The following is a 16,958-nucleotide window of genomic DNA, read 5'->3' as shown; positions in this document are numbered from 1 at the left end:
AATACAAGATCTTTATCGTTCGTAGCAATTGGCTGCCATCTAGCCGGAGCGTTCCATTTACTTGCCGAGGGTTCGACTTCTCGGTGCACTGTGTTGACCTGGAGCAGAGATCTCTGAAGTTCAAATTTAAGTAACTGCCATCCGACCCTTAGGCAATATCGTCGTCGGAATACAGTACGCGATTGTCGTCGGAATCTTCGTCGTCGGAATCGAGGCGATAGTTTTTACGCGACCATGCGTCCATGTCATCAGACTTGACCTCTTCGTCAGGATAATCGTTCCCAAAGTAGCTTTCAGCTAGGAAGATGCTTAGTCTTGACATTATTTGAGACTTGGGGAGCGAGGTCAAACCGTTTTCATCGTCTTGCTCGCTATCCCATTCCGCATCGCTGTCGTCGACCTCACCGAAGGCCTCCCATAGAACTTCTTCTTCATCTTCGATTATCAAAATGCCCACCTTGTCCATGTCAATCTCAGTGAGAAAAAGTTCTGCACTACTTTGTGGACGATCTTTCATCTCGGGCGGGTCAGCTTTGACATAAGTGTCAAAAACAAAATCGCATTCGTCCAACTTGATTGTATTATTCTCATTCTCAATAGGCGACTCGCGAGCAATCGCGTCACCTTGTCTCTTCGCAGTGTCTTTGCGAGGCGGGGGACGCTTTGGCGGGAATTTCAAGATCGGCTTGCCAGGTGACGGGTGTTCTTCGTTTGGCCTGAGTGCTGATTCTTCTAAAGCAACGGTTTGCAGGTATCTTGCAAGCTCCTCGGACCCAATGTCCCACTGATTAGGTAGCTTCTTGAACTTTCCATCGCAGAAAGTCTTCGTCATGTCAAAAGCATGTGACCTCACGCCTTCTTCACGCGCAACCTTGGTGGCCTTCATGGCTGGACGTTTCCGGTGGGCTGAACGTCCAACTCGTTCGTTCCCGCTTTCATTTTCATGTTGGACAGATTCTCCCAGCATTTCCAGGACGCGAGAAGCATCAGTAGCGCCATGCCGCCGTTCCAGCTTCTCCACAAACACAGCCAAACGATCGATACGATGCTTTGCATGCTTCGGAGTGAGTCTGGGCGCATCTTTGTCTGAAACTCTTGTGAGGTGGAGCCTTCGAGGCTCCTGTCTTCCGACCCGTCCAGTGCAAACTTTTGCATCTCTTCCTGCGTTCGACTTTATCTCCAAGGTCTGCTTACTTTTAGAGCGCGACGCTGCCACATGCTTGCCGCCCTCAGCACCCACTGACATGGTGACTTGGCTCTGAAGTTGTGGAGGCGCAGCGAGGTCGTTGGCAGATTCGGAGCTGACTTCTCGAGGAAGAGCAACGGATGGGACGAAGCTTGATACATTTTGATCTCTACAAATTGCATCGACCTCTGAGGTTGTAGGGGTCTGTATGATCTTCTCGCACTCGACTCTCTTCCACACAGCGCTAGGTCTCTGCCTCTTTGGTTGAATGTCTAGGATTACAAAGTGAGAATTGCAGAGTCTGGTTACTGACAGACGCTAGCCTACATAGTGTGTCCAAAGGCTCTTCATCTCGCCTCCTCTTCACAGTGATATGCTCTGGAGGATTGAGCATGGCGCCAGCTGCATGTGGGAGTCGAAGTGGGCGGCACAAGACGAAAGTGTGAATTTAAAATGTTTCATTCATGTAAACACAAGATTTCGTCCTTAGCGCTAAAGTCTAGAACCACCTCTGCTCATCTAAGATCAACATACGTCCTTTCCTCCCCAGCGCATTTGTTGCAAGCTTTTGGATGTTAAAAACTGTCAAAGCCCCTTCAAGACAGATCAGATTCCACACGAGTTTCTTGCTTTCGCAATTCCGGTTGAGTTTTCCCGATCGGCGTCAATCCGTCGACAATGTTCATCCAGAGCCATAAACTTGCTGGTACCAATTACCATCACCAAAATGTTGCGAGCCATAAGGGAGCACTGGAGGATAATTGGTCCCGACAGGAACGCCATGTTGGTCGTACATCTGCATTTGGGGCTGTGGTATCCCAGCGTACGCCGGATGATTGCGAATATCAGGTGGACCTGGTAAGGCCCTCATGTCTACGTGAGGTTCTGCCCCATTTTCTCTATCGTCACTTGTTCCACCAGCCTGCTGACTGCGAGAAATATTCGATCGATTGTTCTTGTTGCTTGTTTTGCCGAGGCGGACTCTGCTTGCAGTACGACCCAGACCTTGCTGTTGCGGTTGAGCACCATCACTCGTCATTGGACTTTCATCTCTACTTGCCATATGCTGACGTTGGCGCTCGCTCTCCTTTTTAAATTCATGTAGCAGCTGTTGATGATCGGTTTCCATCACCTTGTCTAGTGCCTCCATCTTATTCTCCAAACTTCGTAACGTCTCTGCCATGATCTCGCTACCAGAGCTCAAATTGATGACGGTTGCCTTCATCTTCCCAATCTCGGTGCCGACGGCTTTGATCTCTCCTTTCATGGTTTTGAAGCTTTTAGTGATATCGTCCTCAATACTATCTAATCTTCCGAGGACCCGGTCAAGGACCTTGTCATGCTTCTCCTCGATTTGCCGCGATAATGAGCCAAAAGCGGTATTGAGATGATGATGGATTGTCATGTCCATTCGCGAAAGCCCAGCAGCTAAGGAACCAGGACGCTCATAATCTTGTCTAGTATGTGGAGGAGACGGCACGGCATTAGTCATATGATGGTCAGGCCAGCGGGGTGGGAGGATCGCAGATGGCAGACCATTATCAAATGTAAAGGATCCTTCTTTCGAACTTGTTGCCCAGGAATTAGCTGAGCCAAGGTAAGGCCTGAAATTATTGATGCCAAATCCTTGGTGGTTTGTAGATTGATCGATTTGAGGCGACGTGAAGGAACTCAAAGGGATAATACCCTCTACCAATGAACGCGTTGTAGTTGAAGCTTGAGATGCTGCATTGATTTGCTCTTCGTAGGCCGGGTGGTCATCGTATACTGACGGCGTGGGCGGTGCGCTAATGCCTTTAGAGAGCTGCATGCCTGTGCTTGTATGGTTTCCTCCACGCCGGTTCTGAGACATTGGACTAAATGGAGGAAGCGAGTAGCCCTTAATAATAGTCAATACTACGGGACCTGGCGTTCTCGTTATGTGAGGAACTCACGACAGCGGGATCATTCTCCCAGATACCATTGTAGCTACTTGGCACGCAGGAGATTGACGGTAAGGTGACCTTCTTTGCTAGATGCATATGTTCACCTTCATAATTGTTTCCATGGTGATCCACTCCTACGTGGCTATTCACGGAGGATTCAGCATGCTCTATTATTCCTTGTACGCTTTCGATTCTGAATAGTCCCGGATCTTGGACAAACCCCTTGTCTCCAATTTTGCCAAAGTTTGCTACCTTTGGCGGTGCAAGACGTTTTGTTTCAAGAGTACTGAGTTGATGAGCTTGCGGAGAAGGTGATGTAATGTCTCCGGCTTCGTGGACAGACGCAACCCCGATACTTCTCGAGGGTTTTGGATTTGCACAGACAGTGTCTTGACTGTGTTCTCTCGTATGCCAACCAGCCTCCGTTGACGCAGCCTGGTTTGAATTTTCAGCTTCTAGCTGCACGCCAAAATCCTCTTCGCGTCTCTGGTCTTCGTCAGCAATGTGATCGTCTGCCAGGCCCGGAGAAGCAAGCGCCATTCGTCCCGGCATTTTCTCTGAAGCGACTCCTAGAACTTGAGCAGCTTTGCCCACGGGAAAGGGGATTGCTGATGATTGTTGCTGCCTTTCATCTATCGAGGTGTTCTTCGAATGACCAAACCTTTTGCGAAGGTGGGTCATGCTTGGTCGTCGTCCACCGAACAAGGTCTTCGCACCCGAGGGACCTGCCGGGTCTGTAGTAGCCCGATTTCTAGGCTGGAGCGTGAGATCTACAACTGAAACTGTTGGCTGGATGTAGGGTCTCCTATATGACTCGAGGTTGGGATCTGGTGGCTCCGAAGGGAGCGTTGGCATTGGCTTATTTTCGTAGCGATCACGATTTGTTGGACGCGGGCTATCACGCTCAGCATGAGTAGCGTTGGGTGGCTCCCGAGTTTGATGAGCCCAAGAGTTGTTTTCTGAGGCTCTTGACCGCCGAGCATTTGAGTCCGATAAATCATACCCATCTTCAGCCATTGTAAGTCGATCTGACTTTAAATCGCGTGAAAGACGTAGCAGAAATTACACCTGTAAAGCGTGGGTGAGAGTTGACTGGATTGGTACGGGATAATGAAGTAAGCAAATTAGCCTGGAGAACCAGAACGCGTCAATAATGTGTTGAGAAGATTTACACGCAGGCGTCGAAACCATATTGTTTACCTCTGTTCTAGAAAGAGTGGACACCTCCACTCATCACCACATCGTGGTGATGAAACATCATTAAAACACATATGTACATAGCAAGACTAATATCAATAACCTCGAATAGTGAAACGACTTCTTTAGGATGGCTTACTTAAAAGGGGAGACCACAATGGAAAAGATGGCGATAGAGGTGTCAGATGGACACTCACCCGATCTGGCCTTCATCTGACTGTGGGCCTACCGTGTGAATGAAATCGGGTCTGTTCAAGGGAGGAAAAGAACAATAGAGCGGCAGCATATGGTATCAGCAACTTACACATAGCTCTTACTTTCTAGGCCCGTGTAAAGTTGATGAGATTGTGTTCACCTGTAACCATCTCAAATATGAGTGTCTTGGTTAGCAATAAGGATAGTCGATCACGAAGGGGTTTATTCGCTCCTTATAGTCTGTATGACGTTCAGCACAAGAGGGATTCTGGTCAATCTAGCTAATCTCTAGTCCAGGATAGCAAATTCTCTTAACCTTGGTTTGCGACCTTTCACGCCGGGGAGAAAGAGGCATGGGACCGTTCGGTCGATTGAGGCTCAAGCACTATTCAGACTAATCAAATAGCTCATCTAAATTCATTTATCGCAATTTTTAACGTAAGAGAGAAGCCCCCCTTGATGCGTAGGTGAGGTAGCTGGGTTCAAGTTTGAGAAAAACCAAATTATTGAACAGACATTCAGCGACAAAGAATGAAGTTGAACCTTCACTCAAGAAGACTGTATGATCGTAAAAAGTCTCACAGCTTGCATTGTAACGTCATCAAATTCGAGATGAAGGGCCAGCGTCAAGGACCGGAATTTGAACGGCTCCCCTTCGCTTCTTTCGGAACAGGAATATGGGACTTGCCAGCGCGTGGATAAGCTAAAGCACATCCAAGAACACAACGAGATGCAGCCAACGACTAGAGAACGCCATTCAGCCAAGTTGAAGCCCTATTTCAAGGAAGAGAACGATGTCACGCTACTTCTCCGAAAAAGGGGGGGCTCGCCGGGTAGTCACTGTGGGATGCCTAAGCTCGCCCCTCTGACCTAAAGCTTCCACTCAAGTACCTCAAAATGATGTATATAGTCCTCATTTCTTGCTGCTGAAAGATTCATACGATATGTGATCGTCTGCAATTCTCCCTTCTATGATTTTTGCTCCTTGTTATACATCCCAACGAGATGCACAAAGCTCCAGCTTTCCCTCAAATGCCCTTTCTCTTTATCTCCGAGTTATTGATAGGACGCAATGCCGGAAAAGACGCTCGATAATGAAACTAGGACTCGTCCTACTGTTGTGCCCGAAAATCCTGATTTTAGTAGTCTGCCTCCCGTCTATGTGCTTCCTACCCATTTGGCCGTGGAAGATCTACATAAGTTTGAAGACGTCCTGACTAATGGAGGAGCACCCTTGACCTATGATGCGAGGGAGGCTCATTTGATCCTTGGGAACATTTCTACACCTAAGCGTGCTCGATTGGAGCTCAAGTGGAAAGGTATCCAGCTCGCCGAAGACAGTCTAAGCAAAGATGATTCGCAAAGACCTAATGTACCTGCAAGGAAGAAAATCAAGTCCAACGACGGCAGAGACTCTACACTCGTCCGTCAACGTCCGGCAGCATTCACCAAGTCATCTGGTTCAGATAGTGATAGTGGGTTAGAAGAATCACAAACGATGTCGCACCTCTCGATCTCTCAGACATCAAATGATGCCTCGAGTACCAGGTCTCCCGATGTTTATGATCTCCATTCCTCGTTCCACTGTGGCCGCGTAGATGTTGCAATGCTGGAGTGGTTGCAGCGATGTATATTGGCCAGCGCTATTTTGCCCTTGAATTCATTTATTCTATTGCAGGGTCAGTCCACGCCACGGGAGGCTTCTGCTTGCAAGGCTGCGCCTGCAACGCCTACCGTCTGGCGACCTCAAGCTGACGCAAATCCCAATCTGCACGCAGAAAGGCAAAGGCCTCGGCTCAAAAGGCAAGGCATCATTGACCGTGCGCAGACTGACAAAAGACCCCAGGAGAAGGCTTACCGTAAGAAGGACCGTGTCAGGGAAGCTTCAGACAGAGACTTTCGTGGTCGGACCTTTACTTCCTCTACGCAAAGTAAAAGGGAGCTAGGTCGGACGTCTAAGATCACACGTCCCACTCATCTTGTACACCAATCAACGTCAGAGCATGACGAAGCAGTTGAAATGCCACTTCCCCCCAGCCTGGCTGGGTGTTGCAAAGCAAATTATACGCCTGCGAGCGAGCAACTCCTGCAAATCAGCCAAATGCAGAATTCATCTCTCAGCTCAAGAAGATCAAATTCGCGCGTGTGCTTACCTTAGATGAAGTTGGCGTTCGCGCTTACAGTACAAGTATTGCGGCTATAGCAGCCTATCCATATAAGATCGAAAGCTCGCGAGAGGTTTTTAGTCTCCCTGGATGCGACCAGAAGATAGCCAATCTCTTCCATGAATTCCAGTCCAAAGATGGTCACATCCAAGCTGCAGATGACGTTGAAAACGATTCAGTTTTGAAAGTCCTTCGTGAGTTTTTCGAGATCTGGGGCGTCGGAGCCCATACAGCACGGGAATTTTATTATGACAAAGGCTGGCGAGATCTTGACGACATCATCGAACTTGGTTGGAAGTCTCTTAACCGCGTCCAACAGATAGGTCTGAAATTTTATGATGAATTTCAACTTAAAATACCTCGTGACGAGGTTGAATCAATAGCAGCCATAATTTCAGAACACTCAAAACGCATCACTAGCACTGGCCTCGAGACAATCATCGTTGGCGGTTACCGCCGTGGCAAAGCCGAAAGCGGGGACGTAGATGTCATTCTCTCTCACCCTGATCACAATATGACCCTTGACCTTGTCTCCCAGGTTGTCAGATCATTAGAAAAGGAAGGCTGGATAACCCACACACTAACTCTCAACCTGACCAATTCGAAGCGAAATCAGGCGACATTGCCTGTCAGTACAGCCACACTCGGTGGTCATGGCTTTGACACACTGGACAAAGCCCTTGTGGTCTGGCAGGATCCATGCTGGGCAAATAAAGAGGTTGATCTAGCTGCCAATCCTCACGCAAGAAATCCGAATCCGCATCGGAGAGTCGACATCATCATATCTCCTTGGCGGACCGTAGGATGTGCAGTGGCCGGCTGGACCTCAGGAACCACCTTCCAACGAGATTTGAGGCGTTTTGCGAAAAGAGTCAAAGGCTGGAAGTTTGACAGTAGTGGCGTGAGGGATAGAGCGACTGGCACTTGGATAGATCTCGAAGAATGGAGAAATGAGCGGACGCGCTGTAAGGATTGGAAAGAGGCAGAACGACGAGTTTTCGAGGGCATGGGCTTGGAATATCGAGAACCTTGGGAGCGGTGTACATGGTAATTATATACCAAATTTGAATATAAGTGGCAATACCTGTTCATATAGTACGTCAATGTAATGAAGCAACTTATGAGGCACCTCTCTTCAGTATGCAAATGCGAGCCACTGCATCCTTCAACGAACGCCTTGCTTCAATCCCATGAATCATACCTCTCTGTCAAAAGGCAAAGAACGCCCTCTCCAAGGGCGTCCTCTCCGACTCCCAAGCCAACCAATCACTTCTCGTCGTAGGCAGCAATCCCATCTTATGCACCTTCCAAACCCCCAGCGCAAGCGCCAAGAGCTGCATCAAGACATAACACCCCTTTGCCGCAAGTATCGTATCTCTATTCCCATCCGTCTCGTACCGTCTGAAGGCCTCATTCGTCTGCACGATGCCTGTGAGAGGTGTCTTAAACAACATGAACACCATCATGATACTGAAAATTTGCAACGAATTGCCGGACATGTACATCATGATGGCATTCATTGGTAGCTGCTTGGCCGGCGCAAGGGCGACTTCCCAAGACTTCTTGACCTTGAGGGCATCGGTCTCTTCGGTTGAAGGTACTTTGCGGGGCGCGACTTTAGAGGAGGCAGATCGCTGCGAGTCATGCATGTCAGAAAGGTTGAGCAGCACTGTTCTAGTGAGAATCTGGAACCGACCTTGCCTACAGCGGTTTCCGAATAGCCTGGGGGATTTGAGAAGGTCGCTGCATTCTTGCCTTTCCGTCGTGGAGGGGATTGCAGATCAAGCACCCATTGTGGAGGGAGTGGAGAGTCTTCAAGCGGTTGAGAAGGCATTATGTTCGCAGAGGCGACCTGGTCTTCGATTGGAAACCCTCCAGAAAGACGACTCGCACAATATAGGTCTTGGCATGGGTCGTATTAGTCAGCTGCTTCTATCGATAAGCTATGAAATCCGGTAAAATCCGCCCAGAGAACAGTTCAAGTGCCCCTCAAAACATGACTTATTTGCATGATACTCGACTGCTATTCAGGTAGCCCATAAGAGCTGCATTACAAGTCGAGCCATCATGGCAAGTGGCGGAGATGCAAAGCTCTTTGCCCGAGTGAGTTTCCACCTTTTTGCATTGCACTTTTTCCGTGCCCAAGATCAATAAGAGGCAAATCTCTCTTGTTAAAAAAAGACAAGTCATAAGTGAAGTTGTATTGCGCTGCAGTATGGCATCATACTTTCCACATTTGCGTTTTCTATTCATGGGTACACCCCTACGTGTATAGAAGAAGGTCTCAACTTTCACATTCCCTTCATCGGTCTCTTGTGATGTAAACCACTCACATTGAAGTCAGGGCAAAGTCGCTGAGTTACGGCAAGAGCTCAACAGCGGTGGCAAGAAAGATAAAAATCATTCTGCGAAGAAGATTGCGCTCAAGAAGATTGTGGCCAATATGACCATGAGCAACAATGATATGGTAGCATTGTTTCCCGATGTTGTAGGATGCATGCAGATCCAGAGTCTAGAGATCAAGAAAATGTACGCCCAAACCCCTCACAGCGCGATTGACGGCGACTCACAAAATCAGGTGCTTTTTGTTTCTAGTCAATTACGCCCGCATGAAGCCAGATGTAGCGCTCAAGGCTCTTCCAGTCCTCGTCGCGGTAGTCGAGCCAATTGTCTGTACTTTGACCAAATAGCTGATGTTGAGGTTAGGATATGGAGGATACTAATCCGCTGATACGTGCCTTGGCTCTTCGTACTATGTCATATATCCACGTTCGAGAGTTTGTGGAGGCTTGTGTGCCCCCTTTAAAACCTCTTTTGAGGGACACAGACCCTTATGTCAGAAAGACAGCCGCGTTTTGCGTGGCAAAACTCTACGATCATGATAAAGCTTTGGTTGAGAATTCCGACTTGATAGATAAACTGAATACTATGCTGCGAGATGACAATCCCACGGTCGTCTCGAGTGCTTTAGCCGCACTCATGGACATCTGGGAGAGAAGTGAGAGTATCAAGCTTACAATTGACTACAACAGTGCTTCCAAAATTGTACAAATATTGCCTGACTGCTCGGAGTATGTTTGCTCTCCAGAGTTGATGTGAAAATTGCTGAAGGCGTCGACAGATGGGGCCAAACTTATATTCTGGAAGCGCTGATGTCGTACGTCCCCCAAGACACTGCTGAAGCATTATTACTAGCAGAACGAATTACGCCTCGCCTATCACATTCAAATTCCTCTGTTGTCCTTACATGCACTCGTGTCATACTCTATCTCATGAACTACATTGCCGATGAAAAGCAAATTTCGAGTCTATGCAGAAAGCTTTCTCCACCACTAGTTACGCTGTTAGCCAAAGGTCCCGAAATTCAGTATCTCGCATTACGAAATGCATTACTTATCCTTCAGCGGCGGCCGGAAGTGCTCAGAAATGACATTAGAGTCTTCTTCTGCAAATACAACGATCCAATATATGTGAAGGTCACTAAATTAGAACTCATATTCATGCTTGCGACGGAAAAGAACATCAAGGAAGTCTTGGCAGAACTCAGGGAGTATGCTACAGAAATTGACGTACACTTTGTGAGGAAGTCAGTGCGGGCGATTGGCAAGTTGGCCATTAAAATTGAATCAGCCGCCCAAGATTGTATAGACTCTCTTCTGGAGCTTGTGGCAACTAAAGTCTCATATATTGTTCAAGAAGCCACGGTTGTCATTAGGAATGTATTTCGAAAATACCCCAACAGGTACGAGTCGATCATATCGGTTCTGTGTGAGAACCTAGACTCTTTAGATGAACCTGAAGCGAAGGCTGCTATGATATGGGTAATAGGCCAGTACGCAGATCGTATTGAGAACTCTGATGTGCTACTCGATGACTTCTTGTACTCCTTTGCGGACGAATCAGTGGAGGTACAATTTGCACTTCTTACAGCAACAGTCAAATTGTTTATTCAAAGACCGACAAAGGGGCAAGAACTTGTCCCAAAAGTCCTCAAATGGGCAACCGAAGAAACTGACAATCCAGATCTCAGGGACAGAGGCTACATGTACTGGCGTATGCTTTCGACAGACCCAGAATTGGCCAAGAAGGTGGTCATGGGCCCAAAGCCAGCCATCACTGCCGAATCAGAAAAGCTAGATCCGGCAACATTAGAAGAGATGTGTCTGAACGTTGGCACTCTAGCCACAGTCTACTTGAAACCAGTACAGCAAGTTTTCCGCAACGCAAGGCCAAGGAAGACCATAGATAGCCCTGCCCTACAGAAGCACACCCTGCCGACACAGGTCGCTCTGGAGCAGCATAAGCATTTGCCGTCGATCTTGAATGGATCAGGAGCACCACCTGACACATCCAATGCAGATGGAAGCACTGATAGGCAGAATCTTGCGGCAGCCGTCGATGCTGCCGATGCGTATTTCCAGAGCTTGAATGCAAATATGGCGGGAATGTCAATCAATGGTGATGAAGGCTTCGGTGGAAGTCCAACCCAAGCTGGAGAGACTCAATATGTGGTCAATCAAAACAATCCACAGCAAGTGTACCAGCCACAGGTGGGTGCCGGAGCGAACGGCGATTTGCTGCTACTTTGAAATCAAAAGAACGCAACATTTCACAAGATCAAGCCAGCCTGGAAGACGCGATTCCTGTCATTGTAAATACAACATACTCAACACCAGACGAGCCGTGACAAATGTCCTTTAGCTGAAGGCCGGACCAGCCAAGTTGAAGTGCGACGAACGTAAATAGCTTGGCTCTTGCATTCGACATGACTGACAAAACTCGCCAATACATCGAGCAAAGACCTAAAAGAGGGATGTTCAGGTTCGACGTTGCAGTCATGTTCTCTGATATTTCAGCCAGAAATAAAGAGACCAAAGTCCTCCAAATGGCTTTATATATATTTTATTGCCGAATTCCAGCCGTTTCTTCAAAATTTCTGCCCAAAGAAAGATCGTAGAGCTTACCATGAAATCTCACTATCAGGCACGCCCACTGTATGCATTGAAGTTGACTGCGGTAGCAAGACGTCTAACGCAGACATGATGTATTCAGGAGCTTGCGTCAGATGTAGAATCATTCTTGTCACCAACGAAGACTGCTCCCATTATATATTTCTTCTCACCTGATAGCCGTGCTTCTGTATAATTCGGCCCCCCAAAGCTCCATAGAAACAAGTCTGTCAAAATCGCTACCCTGTCTACGCTCATCACTTCGCTAGATACTACTATCGAATCGACCTAGAACGCAAATTAATTACGTGCTCTGCTTCCCTAGCACCGCACTCATCAAGATGCGTTCAATCGGGCCAGTTGAAGGAGACCTCGAGTTGCCGATTCAAATCCATCTATAGAGAAGCTCTGGAGATGTTTTAGTGTCACTCACGTCACTTTTAACAAAAGTCTCCTACGTTGTTCGTGGTCTACTAGTTCCCTTCTGCACTGCAGTCGATTTGGGCTCGAATCGTTTTCCTAAGCCCGACACCACCAACAGTGGATATGACAAGCGCAGAGTTCAGCGGTTCCGAATCTTCTCATGAGGGAATGCTATTTGGGTTTTCCAAGGGCGGCTGATTGTTTCCCCAGATTCCACCCAGACAGACCACGCACCTGGCATATGTCAAGTTTGCTGCGGCAAAACCCGACGAAATGATTTCGGTACAGGATCACTGTTGCCCCGTGTCATAAGTTAGAATCTTCTCGTGTCGCTGCTATTAGGCTAAAGATGCATGGTCAATGTTCGAGTCTGGGATGGACATATCATTTCCCTCTGCTACCGTGTTCAACTGACTGTGACGATGTGATGAGACCTCGGGCTTCTTTCAGTAGAAAAGATGGACAGAATTATTGATCATATTATTTCTCTCATCTGCTCCCACTCTTAATGGCAACTCTATCTATCGCCTGATGTACCACTTGCTGAATCAGAAGTTGTAATGGAAAATTTTGACTCAATTCCTTGTGCTGCTAACTCGGAGTGTCATCTCTATGTTTCTCTGTTCTGCGCTTCTGAAATTCTCTCGGTTGGCTATAATTTCAGCAGACCTACACCTGGCCGACGTCACCATAGACAACCTCATTTTTGGGTTCTTGTACGTGAATATTAGAAGCACCAATGAATCTTGCGTGTTCACGATACGCTCTGGCGAGCTCTACGTCAAGCTGGCTGATGGTAACAGCAACTGAAGTAACACGGCAATGAAATGTGAGTGAGCGGCTATTGCGTGTTTAGAAGCAATGCTACAAAGCACCCCAACGGACTGTAGAATGTACCGTTGCACTAGAACTTGAATTCGGCAAGATGGCATGCAGAAATGACATCCGTATCTTAGGCCAGATGAACGTCTTGACCCGTCGACGAGGTAAGACTGAAAAGCTTCATACAAATGACTCAATGAATGCTCAAGTGTTCATGGCTCATTCGATGAGAATATTGAGGTAGCAGCGCTCTGGTTCAGATCATACGATCTTGTTCATATACAGAAATGATCACCTCATATGTTTCCTTGATGTGCAATGAGCATAGTTGAGACGTTTAGCAGCGAACCAATATATGGACCCCACAGGCAGGTCAATATTTTGTCACGGCTGATGTACATGAAATCTTGTCTATACTTATTGCGGCTGCATCAATCTTTGGCAATTGAATATGCTCGTCAAATCAAGAGAAGAAAGCTTTTGAGACGAAAGAACCTCACATTTTATGCTTACCCTTGGCTGAACCAGCAAAAGATAGACATGCAGACTCACACAGAAAGACCGCTCAGACCACTCTTAAAATACGGTCCTCACGACATACAGAGGACTACATCACGTTCTTTATTGACCCCGTAGGCGATATCGTCAGAAATTTGCTAGAATAGTAGTGAAATCTCGAAGGCTCGGATTTGGAAACCGAGGTAGAACTAAGGGAGAGAATTGCATGTTCACATAGATGGCTCAATCAGCAATTCTGTTACGACTTCCAGCTTACTGCAAATGCGCACTGTAGCAGTACATAACGTTCCAAAGATGACCGGTCTCTTGTTCGAGTAATGGTCGTTCGGGATCCTTCCATTTCCTCTTCTGCAAATTGCCACTTGACTTCGCGCTTGGCGGACGAACGCGTCTCGGCAGCAAATGATCATTGAAAATGTCAGACCAAGCTCGCAACGTCCTGACTCCTCTGAATCGCCTTGCAAAGATACAGCAACAGTTGATGTCCGACAAAATGGGAGACATCGGTGTCACCGCCTTTGCCAAGGAGCATGTTCCACAAGCACCAGAAGATCCGTTGTTCGGCTTAATGGCCGCATACCGAAAGGATGACTTCTCGAAGAAAGTGGATCTTGGCATTGGAGCATATAGAGACGACAATGCTAAGCCTTGGGTACTTCCTGTCGTCAAACAGGCCGATGAAATCTTGAGGAAGGATCCAACGCTCAATCATGAATACCTTCCAATTGCTGGCTTGGCCGATTTTACAAATGCCGCCCAAAAACTCATCTTGGGTTCGGGCAGCCCAGCAGCGAAAGAGAAGAGGGTATCCACCCTTCTCACCATTCTGCCTAAATCGCGAGTCTCATGAAAGTTCTAGGTAGTTTCGTTGCAAACAATCTCAGGCACTGGAGCCGTCCACCTCGGCGCTCTGTTCCTTTCACGTTTCTACCGACGCCCCTCAGATCAACCCATCTACTTCTCCTCCCCGACATGGGCAAACCACAATCAAATCTTTACGAACGTCCACCTTCCTATCAAGACCTACCCCTACTTCTCCACAGAGACCAAAGGTCTCGATTTCGAAGGCATGAAGTCCACCATCTCCCAAGCTCTAGAAGGTAGCATTATCCTGCTACACGCATGTGCACACAACCCTACCGGTGTCGATCCTACTCGAGATCAGTGGAAAGAGATAGCCAGGATCATACGATCCAAGAAGCATTTTCCCTTCTTCGATTGCGCATACCAAGGCTTTGCCTCTGGTGACCTTGCAAATGACGCGTGGGCTGTGCAATATTTCGTCTCAGAAGGATTTGAACTTTGCATTGCACAATCGTTCGCCAAGAACTTCGGGCTCTATGGCGAGCGCGCTGGCGCCTTTCACTTTGTCACAAGTCCGAGTTCAGATGCACCAGACACTGTCACCAGAGTTGCTTCCCAATTAGCCATCTTGCAGCGGAGCGAAATCAGCAACCCCCAGCGTATGGGGCGCGTATCGCCAGCTTGATTTTGAACGACCCAGCCTTGTTTGAAGAATGGGAAGCTAATTTGAAGACGATGGCCGGTAGGATCATCGACATGCGAAAAGCTCTCAGGTCAAAACTTGAAGAATTGAATGGGAAGCCAGAAAGCTGGAAGCACATTACTGACCAGATTGGTATGTTCAGCTTCACTGGTCTAACGGAGAAGCAAGTTTTGAAGATAAGAGAAGACGCGCATGTCTATATGACGAAGAATGGTAGGATATCGATGGCTGGTTTGAACACAGGAAATGTGAACTATGTGGCAGAAGCGATCGACAAGGTTGTAAAGGAGGTGTAATGAGACGTGCTTAATTTGCATAGCGATTGGGAAGGAGATTCAAAAAGCGCTTCGCTATATGGGTATCTGTGTAGCATCGCCATCCACTCACCAAGAAAGTCAAGAATAGATCAAAATATGAGGTCCCAAGAGATCAAGAACCCGCACAGGCCGCAAGTTGCCCAGAACACCATCCGTGCCCTGCTTTTCCGCTCGGTGGCTCTTTTCAATTGTTTGTTGCCACTTCCAATATTCTCGGTCGTGGACAACGAGTCGTCTACGAGCTGCGATATATTGGCGGATTGGATGTCGAGGTTCTGTACTAGTTGTGTCTGCAATTCGGAAATTTCGAGCATGCTCCGTTCGGCAGTCCTATCGTCGTGGTCAGCGGTGGTCAACAGATACAGGAAAACCTGCGGGCCGAAAGCGCAGCCTCACTGGACCTGATCGAGCGTATCTTCATATTGCTTCTGCATATCTTGATTTTCCTTTGCAAATAATTGCAGCTGATCCGGGCTGAGTTGCTGTTCCATCTGCTTCCTGTCCTGATCTTCCAAAGCCACACCTTTCTCCACTTGAACCTCTCTCTTCTTGCGTGCGTTGTCCTCAGGAAGGTTTCCATTTAAAGAATCCATCCCAAACGATGTCTCCATAGAACTGTCAAATCCCTTCGGCCGGCTCTTGTAAAGCACGCTTCTGCCTCTCTCCACCTCCCTCTCCAGTCTCCGCTCCATCATACCCTGTTGGGTTCTCCCAACTTCCTCTAGCCTGATCGTCAGATACCATATCACGCTGTCCCTCACCACCTTAAGTGTATCAAGCTTCGCTTCCTCCAAAGTCTGCTCCGCCATTTTCTCTGTTGCTCCACTGCCAGCTGCCCATCGCCCCAGTATGCCTTTACTGTATTTGGTTGCCAATACCCGAGCACTCGTTTCACGACGTACGGACTCTGCGCTTGCGAGTTGGGTTAGAGAGGCGGAGAGATCACGGAGGAGGGTCTTGGAGGAGGCATCTACGGAGTCTTTATCCTTGTCGGAGAGCCAAGAAGGAGCTGCGTTGGCGGGGCTACGGGGTTGGACTGGGTTGCGTTGGGAGCGGCGGGGGGGAGGGGCAGTAGAGAGGTAGGCGCGTCGAATAGAAAGAAGATATGACTTGAAGGAGAGGAGATGGTCATTCTGGTGGTACAAAGGTTAGGATTCATGGCCATGGACAATAGACAGGGAAGAAAAGTACAATTCGGTATGCTTCTTGAAGAAATTCATCGCCGATTGAAGATCGTTTGCGAGGAGCGTGCCGGAGACGCGCATTGTGACGCGATAGAAGGATGTTGACAGGTCTTCTGAGGTCAGACATGCTTGTCACGCTTTTCCAAGTTCGACATGCTCGCTCCCTCGACAAGAGATGAGAGTCGGATGGTGAAAATGAAGTTGAACTCGATGTTCGGACGGGAAATATTTGCTCCGTCGAGAAGGCCAAGAGTCGATGACCTCAGCCAATCAACGCGCTGGCTTGCACGCGTCAGAGGGCGTTGTGTAGTCCGTAGCAGGCACCCTTCCCTCTGCCTGGTTTTTACAGCTATATGTTGATGTGAGCTAGCCAGTCTGGCTGCCAGGACGAAAGCAGATTTTCGCTCATGTCTGTCAATTGTACGGTCGCTAGGCCGTTTCGCATGCGAACATATTCTCTTCCCACGTCACCCGGGCGCCCTTGCAGGTTGTTCAAAGTTTAGCAGAAGGACATCTTTTATTAATCAGTATCGAAGCCTCACCTGGGCAGAGTCAAGTGCACTTCCCAA

General features: G+C 48.0%; 6 protein-coding genes across 6 annotated transcripts; 3 read left to right on the top strand and 3 right to left on the bottom strand.

The window, feature by feature from the left end:
• Positions 1-148: 148 nt before the first annotated feature.
• On the bottom strand, positions 149-4,128 carry KY384_003197 (uncharacterized protein; the record flags this gene model as incomplete). Its single annotated transcript, XM_044811717.1, has 3 exons — positions 149-1,458; positions 1,904-3,065; positions 3,121-4,128. The coding sequence occupies 3 exons, from the start codon at positions 4,126-4,128 to the stop codon at positions 149-151; spliced, it is 3,480 nt and encodes a 1,159-aa protein (XP_044670850.1).
• Positions 4,129-5,575: 1,447 nt separating this feature from the next.
• Positions 5,576-7,719, top strand: KY384_003196 (uncharacterized protein; the record flags this gene model as incomplete). Its single annotated transcript, XM_044811716.1, has 2 exons — positions 5,576-6,376; positions 6,541-7,719. The coding sequence occupies 2 exons, from the start codon at positions 5,576-5,578 to the stop codon at positions 7,717-7,719; spliced, it is 1,980 nt and encodes a 659-aa protein (XP_044670849.1).
• A 157-nt stretch (positions 7,720-7,876) lies between these two features.
• Positions 7,877-8,502, bottom strand: KY384_003195 (uncharacterized protein; the record flags this gene model as incomplete). Its single annotated transcript, XM_044811715.1, has 2 exons — positions 7,877-8,302; positions 8,365-8,502. The coding sequence occupies 2 exons, from the start codon at positions 8,500-8,502 to the stop codon at positions 7,877-7,879; spliced, it is 564 nt and encodes a 187-aa protein (XP_044670848.1).
• Positions 8,503-8,735: 233 nt separating this feature from the next.
• On the top strand, positions 8,736-11,257 carry KY384_003194 (uncharacterized protein; the record flags this gene model as incomplete). The annotated part of the gene is made up of 5 exons (XM_044811714.1): positions 8,736-8,771; positions 9,013-9,197; positions 9,247-9,322; positions 9,375-9,739; positions 9,790-11,257. 5 exons carry the CDS (start codon positions 8,736-8,738, stop codon positions 11,255-11,257), a joined length of 2,130 nt encoding a protein of 709 aa, XP_044670847.1.
• Positions 11,258-13,796: 2,539 nt separating this feature from the next.
• On the top strand, positions 13,797-15,184 carry KY384_003193 (uncharacterized protein; the record flags this gene model as incomplete). Its single annotated transcript, XM_044811713.1, has 3 exons — positions 13,797-14,186; positions 14,241-14,757; positions 14,820-15,184. 3 exons carry the CDS (start codon positions 13,797-13,799, stop codon positions 15,182-15,184), a joined length of 1,272 nt encoding a protein of 423 aa, XP_044670846.1.
• Positions 15,185-15,597: 413 nt separating this feature from the next.
• On the bottom strand, positions 15,598-16,337 carry KY384_003192 (uncharacterized protein; the record flags this gene model as incomplete). Its single annotated transcript, XM_044811712.1, has 2 exons — positions 15,598-16,241; positions 16,316-16,337. The coding sequence occupies 2 exons, from the start codon at positions 16,335-16,337 to the stop codon at positions 15,598-15,600; spliced, it is 666 nt and encodes a 221-aa protein (XP_044670845.1).
• Between the last annotated feature and the right edge of the window lie 621 nt (positions 16,338-16,958).

Source organism: Bacidia gigantensis (assembly GCF_019456465.1).
Source record: "Bacidia gigantensis strain McMullin 20006 chromosome Unknown contig_180, whole genome shotgun sequence".
NCBI classification, from domain to species: Eukaryota; Fungi; Ascomycota; class Lecanoromycetes; order Lecanorales; family Ramalinaceae; genus Bacidia; species Bacidia gigantensis.
Note: the sequence above shows the minus strand (reverse complement) of the source record. Positions and strands in the feature narration are given on the sequence as shown.